Source organism: Carlito syrichta, unplaced genomic scaffold, assembly GCF_000164805.1.
Source record: "Carlito syrichta isolate Samal-C Ts95f unplaced genomic scaffold, Tarsius_syrichta-2.0.1 Scaffold166711, whole genome shotgun sequence".
Lineage (NCBI taxonomy): Eukaryota > Metazoa > Chordata > Mammalia > Primates > Tarsiidae > Carlito > Carlito syrichta.
The window spans coordinates 429,291-445,295 of NW_007110807.1; the positions used below are offsets into that span (position 1 = coordinate 429,291).

The window sequence follows — 16,005 nt, forward strand, 5'->3', positions numbered from 1 at the left end:
ATTTATGGGATGTGTCTTTCAAGTCTATGTCTTTCTATCTAAATGACCTCATCCTCATCTCTTTCTATTTGTCACGGTAGCCTATTCAATAAAAAGTTGTTGAAGGACATGCTATATGTTACAATGGCCATGGGACAGACTGGCAAAAGCACTAGACTTAGAGTCAGGTAGAATGTGGGCATGCATCTCAGTCAGCCACTTGTCAGGAAAACGTTTATCTCCTTTAGGTATTAGTTTCCCCGTGTGTATAATAAAGGTTACCTCATAGGGTTAGTATGAGGATTAAGAAAGAATAACACATGTGACTCAAACAGTCCAAATACACACTGAGCAGCTAAGAATAAGCGTTCTTAGTCTTGGGTGAAAGGAGCATCCAGGTGTCCTTCCCACGAGCCCTGTTCCCCTTCCATTCATCTGCTCATCACTTTTTGTCTTCCTGCTGAGAGATGCCATTTCTGTGTGCAGACGCCTTGCCCAAAATCTCCTGAGGTCTCCATCAGCTCCACAGACCCCACTCTAGCCTCCAGAACCTCTACCTTCTATTTCCACAAGTCTGACCTCCTCTGGTCTCAACCATGAGGCCTCTTCTCACCGAGTGAGAAAAGTCACCACTGCCAAATTTGCCATCCAGAGTCCTCATGCTAGTAAACTTGAGTTTCAACCACTTGTCTTCACCCAGTTAAGTTTTAAAGTACAAATCTGAGCCAGGCTCGATGGCTCAGCCTGTAATCCCAGCGCTTTGGGAGGCCGAGTTGAGTGGATTGCCTGAGCCCACAGGTTCGAGACCCACCTGGGCAACTTGATGAGACCTCATCTCTACAATAAATCAAAAATTAGCAAGTTGTGGTAGTGCACATCTGTAGTTCCAGCTACTTGGAAGGCTGAGGTGAAAGAATCGCCAAAGCCTACCAGGTCAAGACTGCAGTGGTCGGGAGCAGCCACTGCGCTCCAGTCTGGGTGACAGAGTGAGACTCCAACTCAAAAATTAAAAAAAAACAAAACAAAAAAACCCTGCAAATCTGGGGCACAATGCTCACTATCTGGGGAAGGGACCACCTGAGACCCAACTCCACCACTACACAATATGTCCATGTAATGAATACACATGTGTACCCCCTGAATCTAAAACATGAACAAACTCCAAGTCCTCTCGAGGCCTTCTGCCACACCTCTGTATCCTCTTCCTCCTCAGAACTTTTACAGAACCTGTTCTTTCATCTAGGCATGCTCTTCGTGTGTATCTTCTAAGGGTTTGTTGGGTATATGTTTGTAGCCATCCCCCCCATCGATCGCCCAACCCCCTTCACAGCAGTGTGTCCGTGTCCAGTGTTCAATAAGCACAAGTTGAGTAAAGGAACATAGGCTTGTATGGAGCTGATGGATTATGTGGTCCAGGATCTTAAACATTCTACTACTTGGGATTCAATCTGGAAAACAGACATCATGCTAGACATTTCAAATAGAGGGAATTGATTACAGAGCATTAGTTATAAGGATGTCAGCATTCTTAGAGCACAAGAAAAGGGACACCAAGAAAACATCAAGGCAACAACTGCGGGTGCCAACCTGGGACTGCAGTGCAGAAGCAAAGAGGTTGAGGATAGCAGAGCCTTGGATTCTAGAGAAAGGCCCACTCCAGAATTGAGACCCTGACCAGCTGTTGCTGGTCACTCTGGGGACCCTGAGTAGGAAGAGACCCTGAGTAGGAAGTGCTCAGACCCTCATCACCGCATCCAAGGAGGTATGGAAAGCCAATGCCACTGTGGGAGAGAAGCTGATGGAAGCAGTAACATCGGGAGAGAGCTTTTTGCTTCCCTCCTCTCGCTTTCCAGCATTTCTCTAGGACTTCCTGCTTGCAGAAGCCCACAGGAAGTCAACTGACAAAGGAGCTTGGGAAATAAACTTTCAGACTAGAGGGATGAATTTGGAGCTGAGAAAGGATAGGAGAATAATTAGTTCAAAATTTCTAATATGTCTTATTTGTTAGATGAAGAGACTAAGGCTCAGAGGGTTTCAGTGACTTGCTCAGTGCTCTCTCTTTAAATCTTTGATCCCATGATTTTAATTTACCTCCTTATAAAAAGTACTGTCATTTTTGTTTTTGGAGGAGTTAGTGTCAAAACTCGATATACTGTAAGAATATTCTTCTATTTCTCCTCTCCTTTCAGGCTATTGATGGTATGTGGCAAGTGCCATATAGGGTCACACAAGTTGTCTTGAACAACTAGGAGGTGGGGGGAGGTTTGTTCCTTTGTCAAGTGTATTGGTTCCAAGACCAGATACTTTCATGAGGCTCAGGGAGGGTCATGTGAGTCGGACTATCCACGAGCATATGAGTTTCCAGTTACTGTCAAGTTTTTGGAGGCCAGAGTGCCTCAATATCACTGAAAAACAGGCAAAGCAATTTTGCAGCAGAAATCCTCACACTTTGGCTCCAAAGTGATGGTTGATTTTTCTTTTCTTTTCTTTGCTTTGCTTTGCTTTCTTCTCCTCCCTCCCCCTCTTTCCTCCTCCTCCCTTCCTTCCTCCCTCCCCTCACTTCCTCCCTTCTTCCTTTCCTCCTTCCTTCCTTCTTTCCTTTCTTTCTTCTCTATGTGAGAGTTAGGCAAAATGAATGACAATGACAGCAAAAGAAGAACACTTTCTAATCGGAATATCTAAAGCACCTCCTGCCAGTGTCCCTGTGCTATCTGTTGGGCCACAGGGAACACAGACATTCCTGGACACTGAGCCCAGAGGTCTGCTGATTGACTAGCTTGAGCCCTGCATGGATGGGCATTTTGAAATCCAGATGGAAATAGAATAACAGAGAGAAAGGAAAAAACAAGAACACTGGTCTCTGCAACTCTATCTCTCTTTATAGATGGGGTGGGCGCCGTGGCCGTGGGGCCATGGAGCAGCAGCCCCAGTACCTCTTGTAGTGCAGGGTCCTGTACAGCACAGAGACCAGAGGGGCTGAGCATCAATCTTGTGTGGCAAGTTCAACCACCAAACCAGGGTGAGACAAATGAGGAACTTGGGTGAGCTGCACCAGCATCAACCAGACTAAGCACATGCACCAAAGCATGGCTCTATTAGGGACACGTTGAGAGCCTTTCCAGACACACAGCAAACTGAGAGCCCATTACCTGAATGGGAAACATGAACCATTCCTCAGGAGATGCTGAGAACTCAGGCCAGTGGTTGAAAGGAGTGCCACAAAGACATACAGACAATGCACACTTACATAAACATGCAGATGCCAGCCTTTTAGGAGTTGGACTGAAAAAGACACGTGAGTATCCAAGCATACTCTAGAAAGCACCACTACATAAAATTGAACATTAAGAGAAAACACAATAACCGGGCGTGGTAGTGCGTGCCTGTAGTTCCAGCTACTCGGAAGGCTGAGGCGGAAGGATTGTCGGAGCCTAGCAGGTCGAGGCTGCAGTGGCCGGGAGTGTGCCACTGCACTCCAGTCGGGGCGACAGAGTGAGACTCCAACTCAAAAAAAAAAAAAAAAAGAGAAAACACAAATATTGATGGCTTCAATATTTGGTCTCATCAATAACAGACAAAATTATATTTTGCTGAGTTAGAAAGTTACATCCACCTGATTCTCCTTTACTCCCTCCCTTCTTTCTTTCTTTCCTTCTTTTAAAAATCATATTGAAAGCGGAAAAATGGGCTAGGCTCAATGGCCCATGTCTCTAATCCCAGCACACTGGGAGGCTTAGGTGGAAGGATTGCTTGAGCCCAGGAGTTTAAGACCAGTTTAGGCAACACAGCAAGACCTCATCTCTACAAAAAAAAAAATCAATAAATTAACTGGATGTGGTGATGTGCACCTGTAGTCCCAGCTACTTGGGAGGCTGAGGTGGAAGGATTACCTGAGCCCAGAAGGTCGAAGCTGCCTTGAGTCATGATCATGTCATTGCACTCCAGCCTGGGCAACAGAGTGAGAACCTGACTTCAAAAAAAAAAAAGTGCTTCTTTTCCCTTCTGGTTTATCTTAAACTCTGACAGAGCTATAGGGGGAGGAAAAGACACTCAAATGGGTAATAGTCCTCTAACTACAAGACTGCATTCCTGCTTGCATTTCCTATTGGCTGCCTTCAATCCCAGGAGATCTGAGTTAATCGCACATGGAACCAGATTGGTTGGATATAACCCGAGGTCTATTTTTGGAGGGGTGAAGGGCAGGAGAATTAGTCCACAGTGACTTTTTGGGTCACAAAATGCAATATGGCTGAGATGAAAGATTAAAAATGGCTGTGAAATAGAAGGGTATTTTTGGCTCTATTGAAGTTCTCCCCCCAGCACATAAGTTAAAGAGAAGACATGTTGGGAAGCAAATGCAGTTTAGAGAATGATAACTCCCTGCAGAGCTGAGGGTAGCATGAGAAGGAAAAATAGTGATTAGATTGACAGCTGCAAATATTATTGGAATTTATTGAGAGTTCATCAGGCATCAACACCACTTACTAGCTGGGTAACCGTGGGCAAGTTAGTTACATGCCCAATGCCTTAATATTCTCATCTCTACAGTGGGTATAATAAAAGGTACCTACTTCATAATGTTATTAGAATTAAATGAGTATATATGGAGAGAGAGAAAGAGAGAGAGGTCTCACTCTGTTACCCAGGCTAAAATGCAGTGTCAGAATCACAGCTCACTGCAGACTCAAACTCCTGGGCTCAGGTAATTCTCCCACCTCAGCCTCCTGAGTTGCTGGGATTACAAGTTCATACCATCATGCATGGCTAATTTTTAATTTTTGTTTTATACAGATGAGGTCTCACTATGCTGCCCAGGCTGGTCTGGAACTTCTGGGTTCAAGCAATTCTTGTGTCTCGGCCTCCCAAAGTGCTGGGATTTACAGGTATGAGCCACCGTGCCCAGCCTGCACTAATATTTTTGGGAAAACATAGAATAGTGCCTGGTGTATAATAAATGCTCCAGGATCATTTATTTGAAAAAAATTTTGTTTTAGTCAGAGTCTCACTCTGTCACCCAGGCTGGAGTACAGGAGCATGCTCATGGCTACCACAGCCTCGACCTGCTGGGCTCAGGTGATCCTTCCACCTTGGTCTTCCAAGTAGCTGGACCCACAGGTGAGTGACACCACAACTGGCTAATTTTTTGTTTTATTGTAGAGAAAAGGTCACGCCAAGTTACCCAGGCTGGTGTCAGATTCCTGAGCTCAGGCAATCCTCTTGCCTCTACCTCCCAAAGTGCTGGGATTACAGACGTGAGTCACCGAGCTGGCCAGTTTATTAAAAGGTTATTAAAGTGGCAAATCCTTTCATCTGGGTGGTAAGAAGCAGTGATGAGTACCAGAGGGCTGGACCTGTGCCATTGGTTGATGGGAAAAGGAAGACTGAAAGTGTCCCAGTTTGTGACCCTTTGTGTCGACTGTCTCTGATACCTGGCTGTCACACTATTTCCTCTCACTTCTTTTCAGCAATCTGAATAACAAATTGTCAACATCACACCTTAAAGTCTATGAAAAGGTCCACCTTGGGAGGATGCAAAAACCGAGCAACCATTTTCCTCGCCCTCTGCCTCTGATGCCCAGGGAGTTCTGTCTCTCGGGTGAAGACAGGAAGGCAGGTGGTGCAAATCCAGGAGTTGAAAAATAGATGATGTGAGAAAGACCTTTCTCTGCAAGTTTGTAATTTCTCTGAAGAGCTTCAAAGATGACATCCCTCTTGGGCAGGAGAATTTCAAAAACTATTTCTCATTTTTTATACCTCTGTCATAAACAGTAGTGGTAGTAACTTAGTTTTGCAGGATGCTTTGATGCATTTGAATCTACTTTGTTCCACTTGATCATGGGGACAAGTCTTGGAGAAAATCCTTGTCTTTCCCATATGAAAGATGGGAAACTAAGTGAATCAAACTTGCTGAGCACCATTTAGCTAAATGATGGTGACATTGGGACTCAAGTTCAGGCTTTCTTGGAAGACCTCGTTTATGTTTGTGGCAGATGGTACTTAGTAATCACACGGAACTGGATTGTCTTGAAGTGAATTGAAAGGACACTTGGTGAGATGTCCCAGGGACCTGTGTAAAGGACTATGCTAGCAGAGATATTTCCTCCAACTTCTCTTCTTTCTCTCAAACTTTCTTTTTTCTTCCACTTAGACCTCTCCTCTCCCTTCCAAGTACTAACCAGGCCTGACCCTGCCTAGCTTCCAAGATCAGAAGAAATTGGGTGCATTCAGGGTGGTATGGTGGTACACAGACCTTTGCTCTCTGTCATAAGTGAGCCACAGTAAGGGCGGGAGGGATCAGTTCAGAATATGGTGATTGGCATCATTTGGACACTATGGAAAAGCAATTGTGAGACAACTACTTTTAGCTGAGTGTGGTGGTTCGTGCCTGTACTCCCAGCACATTGGGAGGCAGGAGGATTGCTTGTGCCCAGGGGATCAAGACCAGCCTGGGCAATATAACAAGACCTTGTCTCTACAGAAAATCAAAAACTTATTTGGATGTGGTGACATGCACCTATAGTCACAGCTACTCAGGAGGCTGAGGAAGAAGGATTGCCTGAGTCCAGGAGTTTGAGGCTGAGGTAAGCCATGATTGTGCCACTGCACTCCAGCCTGCGTAACAGTGAGACTCTGACTTAAAAAAAAAAAAAATTACTTTGGTTTCACGATTTTTCCTCTATCAGAAAACCCAATTCCAGTTGAGGAGAATGATTTCATTCATAACCACAGTTGTGGCAGTTTTCTGGGGTGGATGGCAGGCTGATCCTTCTTATCTCCTACCTGTTCCAACTGGCCTGCACAGATAAGTGCCTGTGTCATGCTTTGCACATTGTCAGACCACTTTATTAAAAACAAACAAGATCTCAAGAACCTGGAGAGGGGAAGTCAGACATGAAAGTGTCACATAAGGGAAGGTCAGAACGAAATGCTACAAGACATAGGCAAATCTGAAGCTCATACTTCTTGCCCTCTTTGCCATGCCATACCCTCAATCTCTCATCTTGAGAATTAGCCATCTCAAAGCAGCCAAAGAAATAACCTGGTCAACACGTGCAGTGGGCCTGAACCCTTTAGATTTAAGGCAGTCTGTTTCAAAGTCTATTTGTTTTCAGTCTGGGGAGAAGATATCAAGGACTTAAGAAATGGTTCCAATTCTGGGTGAATCCTCTTTCTCCTGAGAGCTGGGATTGAGCAAAGACTATTTCCTCTAGTCACAAGAATGCCCAAGAGCCCCCACCTGAAAAGAGTTCAGTGTGCACGGACTGCCTTAAAATCACATGTGCCCACATGATCAGATAGTCTTCATTCTGACAATTTTTTTTCCCCTCCCTCCCTCTCTCAAACTGCCTTAAAATCATGTGGGGCCCACGTTATCAAATAAAGTCTTCATTTTGACACGTTATTTCTTTTTCCTCCCTCCCACTCCCCATCCCCCAACAGAGTCTTGCTCTACAGTGGTATGATCATAGCTGACTGCAGCCTCAAACTCCTGGCCTTGAGGAGTCCTTCCACCTTAGCTTCCCAGAGCACCGGGGTTACAGAACCACTGAGCCCGGCCCATTTTGATAATTTTGAACTTTTATGATTTTTATTTTAAGTTGCATTTGTCTGGTATCTGTTGCAGGATTGAACTTTTGCTTTACTTTCAGAATCTTACTTTTGTGTTGCTAAATTATTAGGCTGCAGATAAAGCAATATATCACCAGGATTCAACAAGTAATGATGGCTTACCTGGAATCTCTCAGGACATTTCCAGCTCTAACATACAGTGTTTTTAGAGATTCTGAGTTGAACCAATCTTGCTCGGGATCCCTGAATCAGGGAAGACAGCATCAAAAATACAAGAGCCAGAGCCAAAATCCTAAATTAAATTATACTACTGAATTTGCAGAAAGCTGTTAAGAAATTCAACATGCCAAAGCTAATGTATTTTACATAATTGGAAATAGTGTTTAGTTAGATATAAAAGATGTTGACTGCAGTAGTCTGTATTAGCAAAAACAAACAAACAAAAGTAAATAAAACCTAAAACATTCTAAATGCCCCAACCAGGGGAATTCACTCAGTGGCATACTATACAACCACTAAAATCAATGTTTAGGAAACTATGTAGCTGCATGGAAAAATGCTTATGATATAATAATGGAGAAAAACAAGACATAAAAAATGTATTACACCTATTATAACTCTAAAAAATTTTGAAAAAAGAAATAAATTATTTTTAAATATGCATATAAAAACACTTCTATAATGAGGTATTTTTACAGTAAAAGCTAAATTTCTAAGTGAAATAGAATAAAGTAAAACCAATTATGTATTTAGAAATCAATATAAATCTCTCCCTAAACTGCACCATTTCTCACTGTAGTGAAATTCCAAGTAATTATTTTATATGATTTATTCAGCATCTGTCACTTTAAGAATTGGATAATGTTTGGCTACACAGCAAAGAATAATTAGCACTATAATTAATCAAATTGCTGTTTATATTTCTATGTCAAAGTTAATCATTTTCATTTTCTTGTTTTATATGAGGGAGTTCTCCTTTTATTAAAACCAATAACATCTGCAAGTAAATTTAAATGCATTTCGCATGCTTTAATTTTACAAACTTAATATCGGAGCAGAGCATCTCGGCCTGATTTACTGACATGTGGAACAAAGGCAAGAGTTCTTACCTAAGCTCAACCAACAGGACTATTATCAGAACCTTCACTCATTCAGTTATCAGTTGTTCTTCTGTCGGGAGCAGGAATCACTGCACATACATAATCTGGATTAATCTGATAGTCAGAAAATGTTCTCCTTGTCTGTTTTCCCCCTTACTCTCCTCTGCCCTCCCTCTGCCCACAAACATACAACACAACAGTGAGAACTGCAACTCTGAATTTACCCCACATCTTTAAAAAAAGAAAAAAAGAATGAGAACTGTTAGCATCTTCTAGGCAGTGACAAAAGTATTTGATTCATTCTTACTAATCCATTGACTATGAAGTTGGGTGGTCATCTGTCAATTTTTTTTTTTTCAATATAAAATCACTCCAGAAATCTTGAGGCAAATTATTACTTCATCTTTTTTTGGGGGGGGGTGTAGATAACATGCACTCGGGGTGATGTAAAACTTGTCAATGATCATTTTATTCTTATGCATAGACCTTCAGACTATCAAACATGTGCACATAAATAGAATGTATGTTGGTATTTCCAAGCAAGCCAGACATTTGCAGTTCTGGCTTTACTGTAACAGGTTTAGTGGAGGAGTTCAAATGCTCAGAGTTTTCCTGTCATGTGAAACCATTCTTGGCTGTAATGTCTCTCCAAGGAGCTGCTCTAATTAATGCAAAACACTCTAGCTATTGCTTAATAAATACTAAGCTTCTTCTAAGTGGCACAAAATTAAGATCCTTTATTGAACAGTTTCCCTATATGCTACTATGTGTTGGAATCATCTGACCGATACATTGTATTTCATTAAGGAAAAAAGAGAAATCTGTAGCAAAAGCAGTTTGGAAATAATCATTTCTGCTAACCAACAACTCTCTCTGCACCCCCTACCTTAGTAAACCCAGTTAACTGGGGACATTCTTGGGAAGAAATTAACTGAGTAAATAAAAATATACAGGCTGCGTAGCATGAATTAGAATCACAATGTCTCCAAACAACAGATACTTAAAGAATGCTTTTTATCTGTGAGCTTAATCTGCTCTAATTAATGCTCCAAAAGTTTGTTTCTTCAAAAGCTTGCAACTGACTTGACATCTCAGTTATGTGCAGACACAGGCAAAGAAGGCCGCCCCAGAGAAGTACCCTTTGTCCAAATGTTCCTGAAGATGTTCTGGAAAGGACATCTTCCAAGGAAGGTTTTATTTTGTCAACTTCAATTTTTCAATTCGTGATTACTTATCATTAGTTCCTGTGAGTCTGATATGGTTACAAAACAACCTACTTCTTCAGTGTCTTTTTTGCATCTGTAGATCTGAGCCACTTCACCTCCCTCTCTGGTCCCCAGCTCTAGACACCAATCCCAAGACTTCAAGGAAGAATAATGACAAATATGACCTTATAACTATCAAAGCAGAAACCAAAACTGTTAAAGGTTCCAATGAACCAGGAAATAATACCAGACAAAATTATAAAACACAATAGAAAGTCCTCCAAATACCTTCTCGTTTGGATTAGATCTCATTTAGATTACACGTTTGAGAAAAATTGACTCCTTCCTCTGCAATCACACCCTGGATGCTGAGAAGGCCGCTTCTTTATTTTTTCCTACAGTGTCTTTAGACGCTTCTCTAGTAGTCACTGTAAGCTTTGTATGATGTTGATGCACAGAAGTCTATAAAGTTCCCCAAAACAAAAATGCCAACCATTGAAGACATGGGACAGAAGTATTCCCCACAAGATTATCTCAATTGCTCTGACACATGTGGTTTATTCCCCAACCCCTGAAGTGAAAAATGAAAATATAAGAGAATTCTAACTTGAAAATTCTAGCCACAGAGTATCTCCTCTCCTGATTTTAACCTAACTGTTTAACTATCACGGTGCTAAGATAGAGTAGCTAGCAAAAAGGTGTGTGTGTGTGTGTGTGTGTGTGTGTGTGTGAGAGAGAGAGAGAGAGAGAGAGAGAGAGAGAAAGAAAAAGAAGAAGAAGAAGAAGAAGAAGAAGAAGAAGAAGAAGAAGAAGCAGAGGAGGAGGAGGAGAGGAGAAAAGAGCAGAGGAGAGAAGGGAAGAGAAGAGACAGAGACAGAGCAGGTGAGGCTGAAAACTCAGCTTTCTAGTCTCTCTTGACACCAATGACCAGATATTAGTTGAAAGAAGAAAACTTGATGACCCAGATGTGATTCCAGCTTTTGAAAACAAGCAGTTGATGTCATCTGAGCCAAGCAAGGAGGAAAGGGGCTTGGAAATGTGAGTGATATCATGACGTTTATATCGATATAGATAAAGACGTGTTTAAATCAAACTTCCCGCTACCCCAGATCTGACTGTGGATCACCAAGAGTTCCCGGGGCATCCTGAGCCCCCGCTGTGTTCTTCCCCTCCCCCATTTTTTTCCAGAAGCCAAAGGATGCCTGCTGCATCTTGCTCTGTGGTGCAAACAGATTCTCGCAAAGAGAGAGGAGATAAAATGAATTTAAATTCCAAAGGGGCTCCAGCGCCGGTTTCCTAGTCCCCGAGTCAGCAATGTGTTTGTGAAAATTCAGCCTTTTTGTCTCCCAGTAAAAAGGAGCTAAGTCTACATCGGTGGCCCAGTCTCGGGTTGCTATTCTTTGCATTTTCTCTTCGAGTGAATGAGAGTGAATGAAGTGGCCGGGACCCTTCATTTGATCTACTCAATTGCATAAAGTGACAGAATTCTAATATATTTGTTTAATGCTCTTCAATGGGCTTTCACTTTTTTTGCTTGCAAATGAAGCATCCCTGGGCAAAGTTTCATCCTCCTTTAACACTGGGACATATTTCATAACTCAGGCCGTGGTTTGAAGTAATCTTGAGAGGAGTTTTAGACTGAAAAAGTGGAAAATAAAGAAACAGATGTGAAGTTATTGTAAATTCCTAGAGTGGGCTCTGGGGCTATTGTGCCCCCACGGCGGGCGGTCTGGGGGCTGTGCCTTTCATGCTGTAATTGAAACATATTAATTAGATAATTTGTTGTTAGTTTAAACGAAACAAATGCATCCCCTTTGAGGCTTCACAGCCGGTGGGTTGGGTTGTTTCTGTTTTGTTTTTGTTTGGGTGTCTCTGTTCATATGTGACTTTTAGGAGAAAAAAATTAATTGACATTTATATTAAGAATTTAAGAATAGATCCGGATCCTTTCTGTTTCTTAACTGAATACCTTTTGCAAAGGGAGTTTCATTTGCAAAAGTGTAAACTGTTCTTCACCCCTGCACTCTGAATGCACACACCCCCCTCTAGCCTTGTGTAAACTCACACAAACCCTGTCTGCAGCACTAGACTGGCCTGACTCTTCCTCTCTTCTACCTTGTGGCCTCATTCGACTGGAGCACCTGGCCAGATTTATGTTTGCAAGATGTTCAATGTTCACATCCATTTAAAGAAATTGTACTCGCTGCTCTAATACTTAAGCCATTCAGATGATCATTTCCTAACACCACTCCGATGAGGCTTCTCAAAACCCCCAAATTAGGCAGTGAGAACTTCTGTAGCTTTTCTCTTGAGAAAGTGAACAAAATTCACTCATTGTGTAAGCTTTCCCCCATCACAGAGAATGCTGTTCAAAAATACAGCTGAATACAGGATCATGTTAAAAACCCAAAGTAACAGAATAGCCAAGTGTTCAAATAAAACATCCAAATTTAAAAAATTGATACTGCCTGAATTTACAAAATAGACAATAAGATAACTTATCTCAGTTCTCAGCATAAGTCCTGCACAGCACACACACACCTTCCCACCCCATGGTGTTGTCTCTTCCAATTTTATTTTAAAGCTGTGTGTATTGACTTTGGACTTGAGCCAGGTGAAAAGATTTAACATGACAAAGAGAGCCATTGACGGTATCATAGTTATAAACTTCCTTATTTGTGGGGCACTTCAGCTAAACAGGGCAAAAGTCTCAAAGCTGGGTGAGGGGAGGCTGGGATGGAGTGGGGTGGAGGCATATGTGTTTAGACTGCCTCTGGATTTCTGATCAAGGTCAAAATATCATCAATGGATTCTTTTTTTTTTACTTTTCTCATTCAACTTTGTCTGAGAAAAGATGCCTGCAATTGTGAAAGGAGGGGTTCACAATGCCCAAGTTATTTCATTCTTTGCAACACACCATGACGAACTTACCAGCTGAAAAGAGCATTTTCAAATACTGAGTTGAAATCTCTCCTTTGCTAAAAATCAGAAACAAGATCTGTTATGTATTAAGTGTGTGTATGCGCACATCACTTACCTCTGGTTCCTATTGCTGATTATAGGAGAAACATTTTACCTGTCTAAGCATCTAAGCTGATGGTTTACAAAATGTTTAAGGCCCAAGTTAACCATTTAGACTGCCTTCATCTCCAATTGGAATTCAGCGCCACCAAACTCGATAAGATTAGGATATTCCAGAGATGATCTTAATTTTCTTGTGCAGGAAACTGTGAAAATATATTCAATTAAAAAATATATGTATATATACATATATAGATATGATTTCTTGTTGAGAACAAACTTTCAAGAGTTTCCTAGGCCAGGATGAATAAGTTTTTCAGGCTTTCTTTAGCTGATCTTGTTGATATAATTGTGAATTGGGCTTGATGAATGAGTATAGTTGTCCCCTGTCTGACGAGTCTTAGTAACTTCATGCATTTTAATCAGTCCAATGACTCATTTATTTTCCACCTTTTTTTTTTTTTTGGCTGTGTGTGGGATCCTTCCCTTTTAAAAATGGCCACAACAGGATTAATTACCCTTTGCATTAATCCTAAATTGTTGTTCAGGTGGTCCTCTACATATCTAAGCATCGAAGATGCTAAGGCTTCCCCTTAAGGAGTGCAGAGATCATGGTTTCCGTGTGGGTTTCTCTGTGTTGCACAGGGGTCTCTTGTTTAATCATCTGACACAGAATAGTGTTAATCACTATTTAAGTTTCTCCTTGTCTTGTAACTTCATTAGTTGAATACACACCTCAGGAAATATTGTGACCCCTTTCAATAAAGTGTCAATTAACCTTGAGCCATAAATTCTTGGCAAATTTTAATTCTCTGCAAAAATCCGAAGAAAGGCAAATACTTAGAGTCAGACATTTGAAGTAGCCTTAATCATATCTTTAAAATGCATCAAGCATTATTTTCCCACATAAAGGAATGAAAGAAATCTGTTCAACTCAAAGTGAACAGGTTTCTTGATACATAAGGTGAAACTTTAGGTAGTTTCTAAAAAAATAAAAATAAAAACAGAACAACTGCAATAATTTAAAGGGGCAAGGAAACAAATTAAAAAATGAATACTCACTCCAAATAAGATGCATCAGAATATAAGCATTGAGTAAGCACATCCGTTTTTACTTTTTAAATCTCCATGTCACTTCTACCTGATTTCTACATATGCCTTATATTTATATAAGTGCTGCATATTTCATAAAATGTGTATTTTAAGATAGACAAAATACATATAAAGTACTATATTGTTTCAGTAACAGCTTTTCTTTCAGCACTACACAGTGCACCTGATCTTTCATAGAAATAGTTTGTTTCCTCTTTCCCTATGCACAAATACCTTCAAGAGTCTGCCTGGATAATTTCTCCCACAGTCTGCAAGGGCACGAGGGGAGGTTTGACTGTTTTCACACTGTGATATGAAAAAGGCAAACTCCTCCGTGTGTCACAGAAAGCATGCTTAGGGAAGCACCGCATTTGTCTTCTGAAGAACTGTTGTCCGTAGCAACTCTTCAAAAATACACAAAACTAAAACTTGAATTTACATATTTTAATGAGAAAATATTATTTGGACTAGGTCATAATTTAATGTAGACACCTTTTTTTTTTTAAAATCCTTTGTCTTAAAACAGGCATGCTGGGAACAAGAACATCAATATTTAAAATGCCATGCTAATTCTGTACAGGGGGAGGAAAATGAAAGGTCAACATTTTACAGCTCTGATGACAACTACACTTTTTTTTTTTTAACTTAAGCAGGTCACACCAGAACAACAGTTCGTTTTCCAGCAAATTACCTAAGACTCTAAAGGAATATAGCCAACAAAAGTGCATTTTACACAGTGTATAATCATTCCTATTCACAAGTATTTACATCTCTTTGCAGCCCTTTAGCTTTCTGGAAAAGTTCTGTGGCAAACGGAACCTTGCCCGCGGGCGAGCTGTCCGGTGACATCTCTCCGTGTTACCAATCAGGCTCGTCCGAGTTTTCTCAGGGTTGCCCTGGACGATTTCCTGGTCTGGGCTTATTTCGCTTTCTTTCTTTTTGTCTTTTCTCCCCCACAATAAAATAAATAGCTAAAAAGCCTCTAAATAATCGGGAAGTAACATCCCGATGAACTTCCCCGCCCCCCTTCCCTCCCCGAGCCTGGCCAAAAGCGAAGGGTCAGCATCCACCTGGTGACAGGTGCTTGGGAAGCGCGCTCGGCGCGTGCGTCCGCCAAGCAGGACGGATTCAAGTTCACTGTCTACGTGTCACGGGCGCTGCGTAAACAACTCGGGGTTACTTTTAGTTTTGTTTTGTCCGCGTTGAGAACACGCGTCGCCTTCTCGACTGGGCAGCCTCTCCCCAACTCCCAGCGCCGGAGTCCCCGGCAAGAAACAAAACCCGAGACAACACGACAGGAAGCCCGCCGGAGCCGGGGAGGCAGGGCCGCGCGAGCCCTGGGAGCGCGGAGGGCCGGCTCGGCCGGAGGGGCGGAAGCGAGCGGGTGGGAAGACGAGGGGTCTCCTTTTTGGCAGCAGGTTTCCGAGGCGTAGCGAGCCGGCCCTCCCCGGCGCTCGCAGCCCTCGGGAGATTCGTCCCTGGAAGCTCTGAGGCCGGCTCTCCAGGAGCTGCGCGGACCCGGGCGCAGGGAGGATGCTCGTTCCCGGGAGGGCGGCGGGGGGGGGCTTCTGACCCCGGGGCGGGGCGGCTTGGCTCGGGGGCCCCGGCTCTCCCCCGGGGGGGAGGACGAGGTCAGCTCCCACGCGCCTTCCGGCCCCTCGGCCGGTTTGCGTTTGGTCTCCCGGGTCCACACCCAAGTTCTCTTCGGGGAGGGCGGGTTGGCTGGAGGGGGACGCGGCAAGCGAGGGCGGCGGCCCCGAGGGCGGCGGCCCCGAGGGCGGGACCCGCAGCCCTGGAAGGCGAGCGGGGCGGCGGGGAGGGGGCGGGAGGGGGCGCCGGCTTCCGTGCGTCAGTGCACCGCCACCGAGTGCAGGGCGGAGGCCGGGCTGGTGAGCGTCTCGCTGGGGGTGGCGGGGCTGCTTTGGCTGGTGGCCGTCTGCGAGGACGTGGGGCTGAGCGAGGGCGGCGAGTTCGAGAGCAAGGTGGGGATGGGCGCGGGCAGCGCGGGCAGCGCGGGCACGGCGGCCGGGGGGGGCTTA

The 16,005-nt window shown here is 43.2% G+C and overlaps 1 protein-coding gene across 1 annotated transcript in view; it reads right to left on the reverse strand.

The window, feature by feature from the left end:
* Nucleotides 1-15,815: 15,815 nt before the first annotated feature.
* The window catches only part of LOC103252543 (forkhead box protein B1-like), a 1,058-nt gene continuing 868 nt past the window's right edge, over nucleotides 15,816-16,005 (reverse strand). Inside the window, 1 exon segment of the mRNA XM_008051138.2 lies at nucleotides 15,816-16,004. Within this exon segment, the coding sequence (XP_008049329.1) occupies nucleotides 15,816-16,004 (189 nt within the window).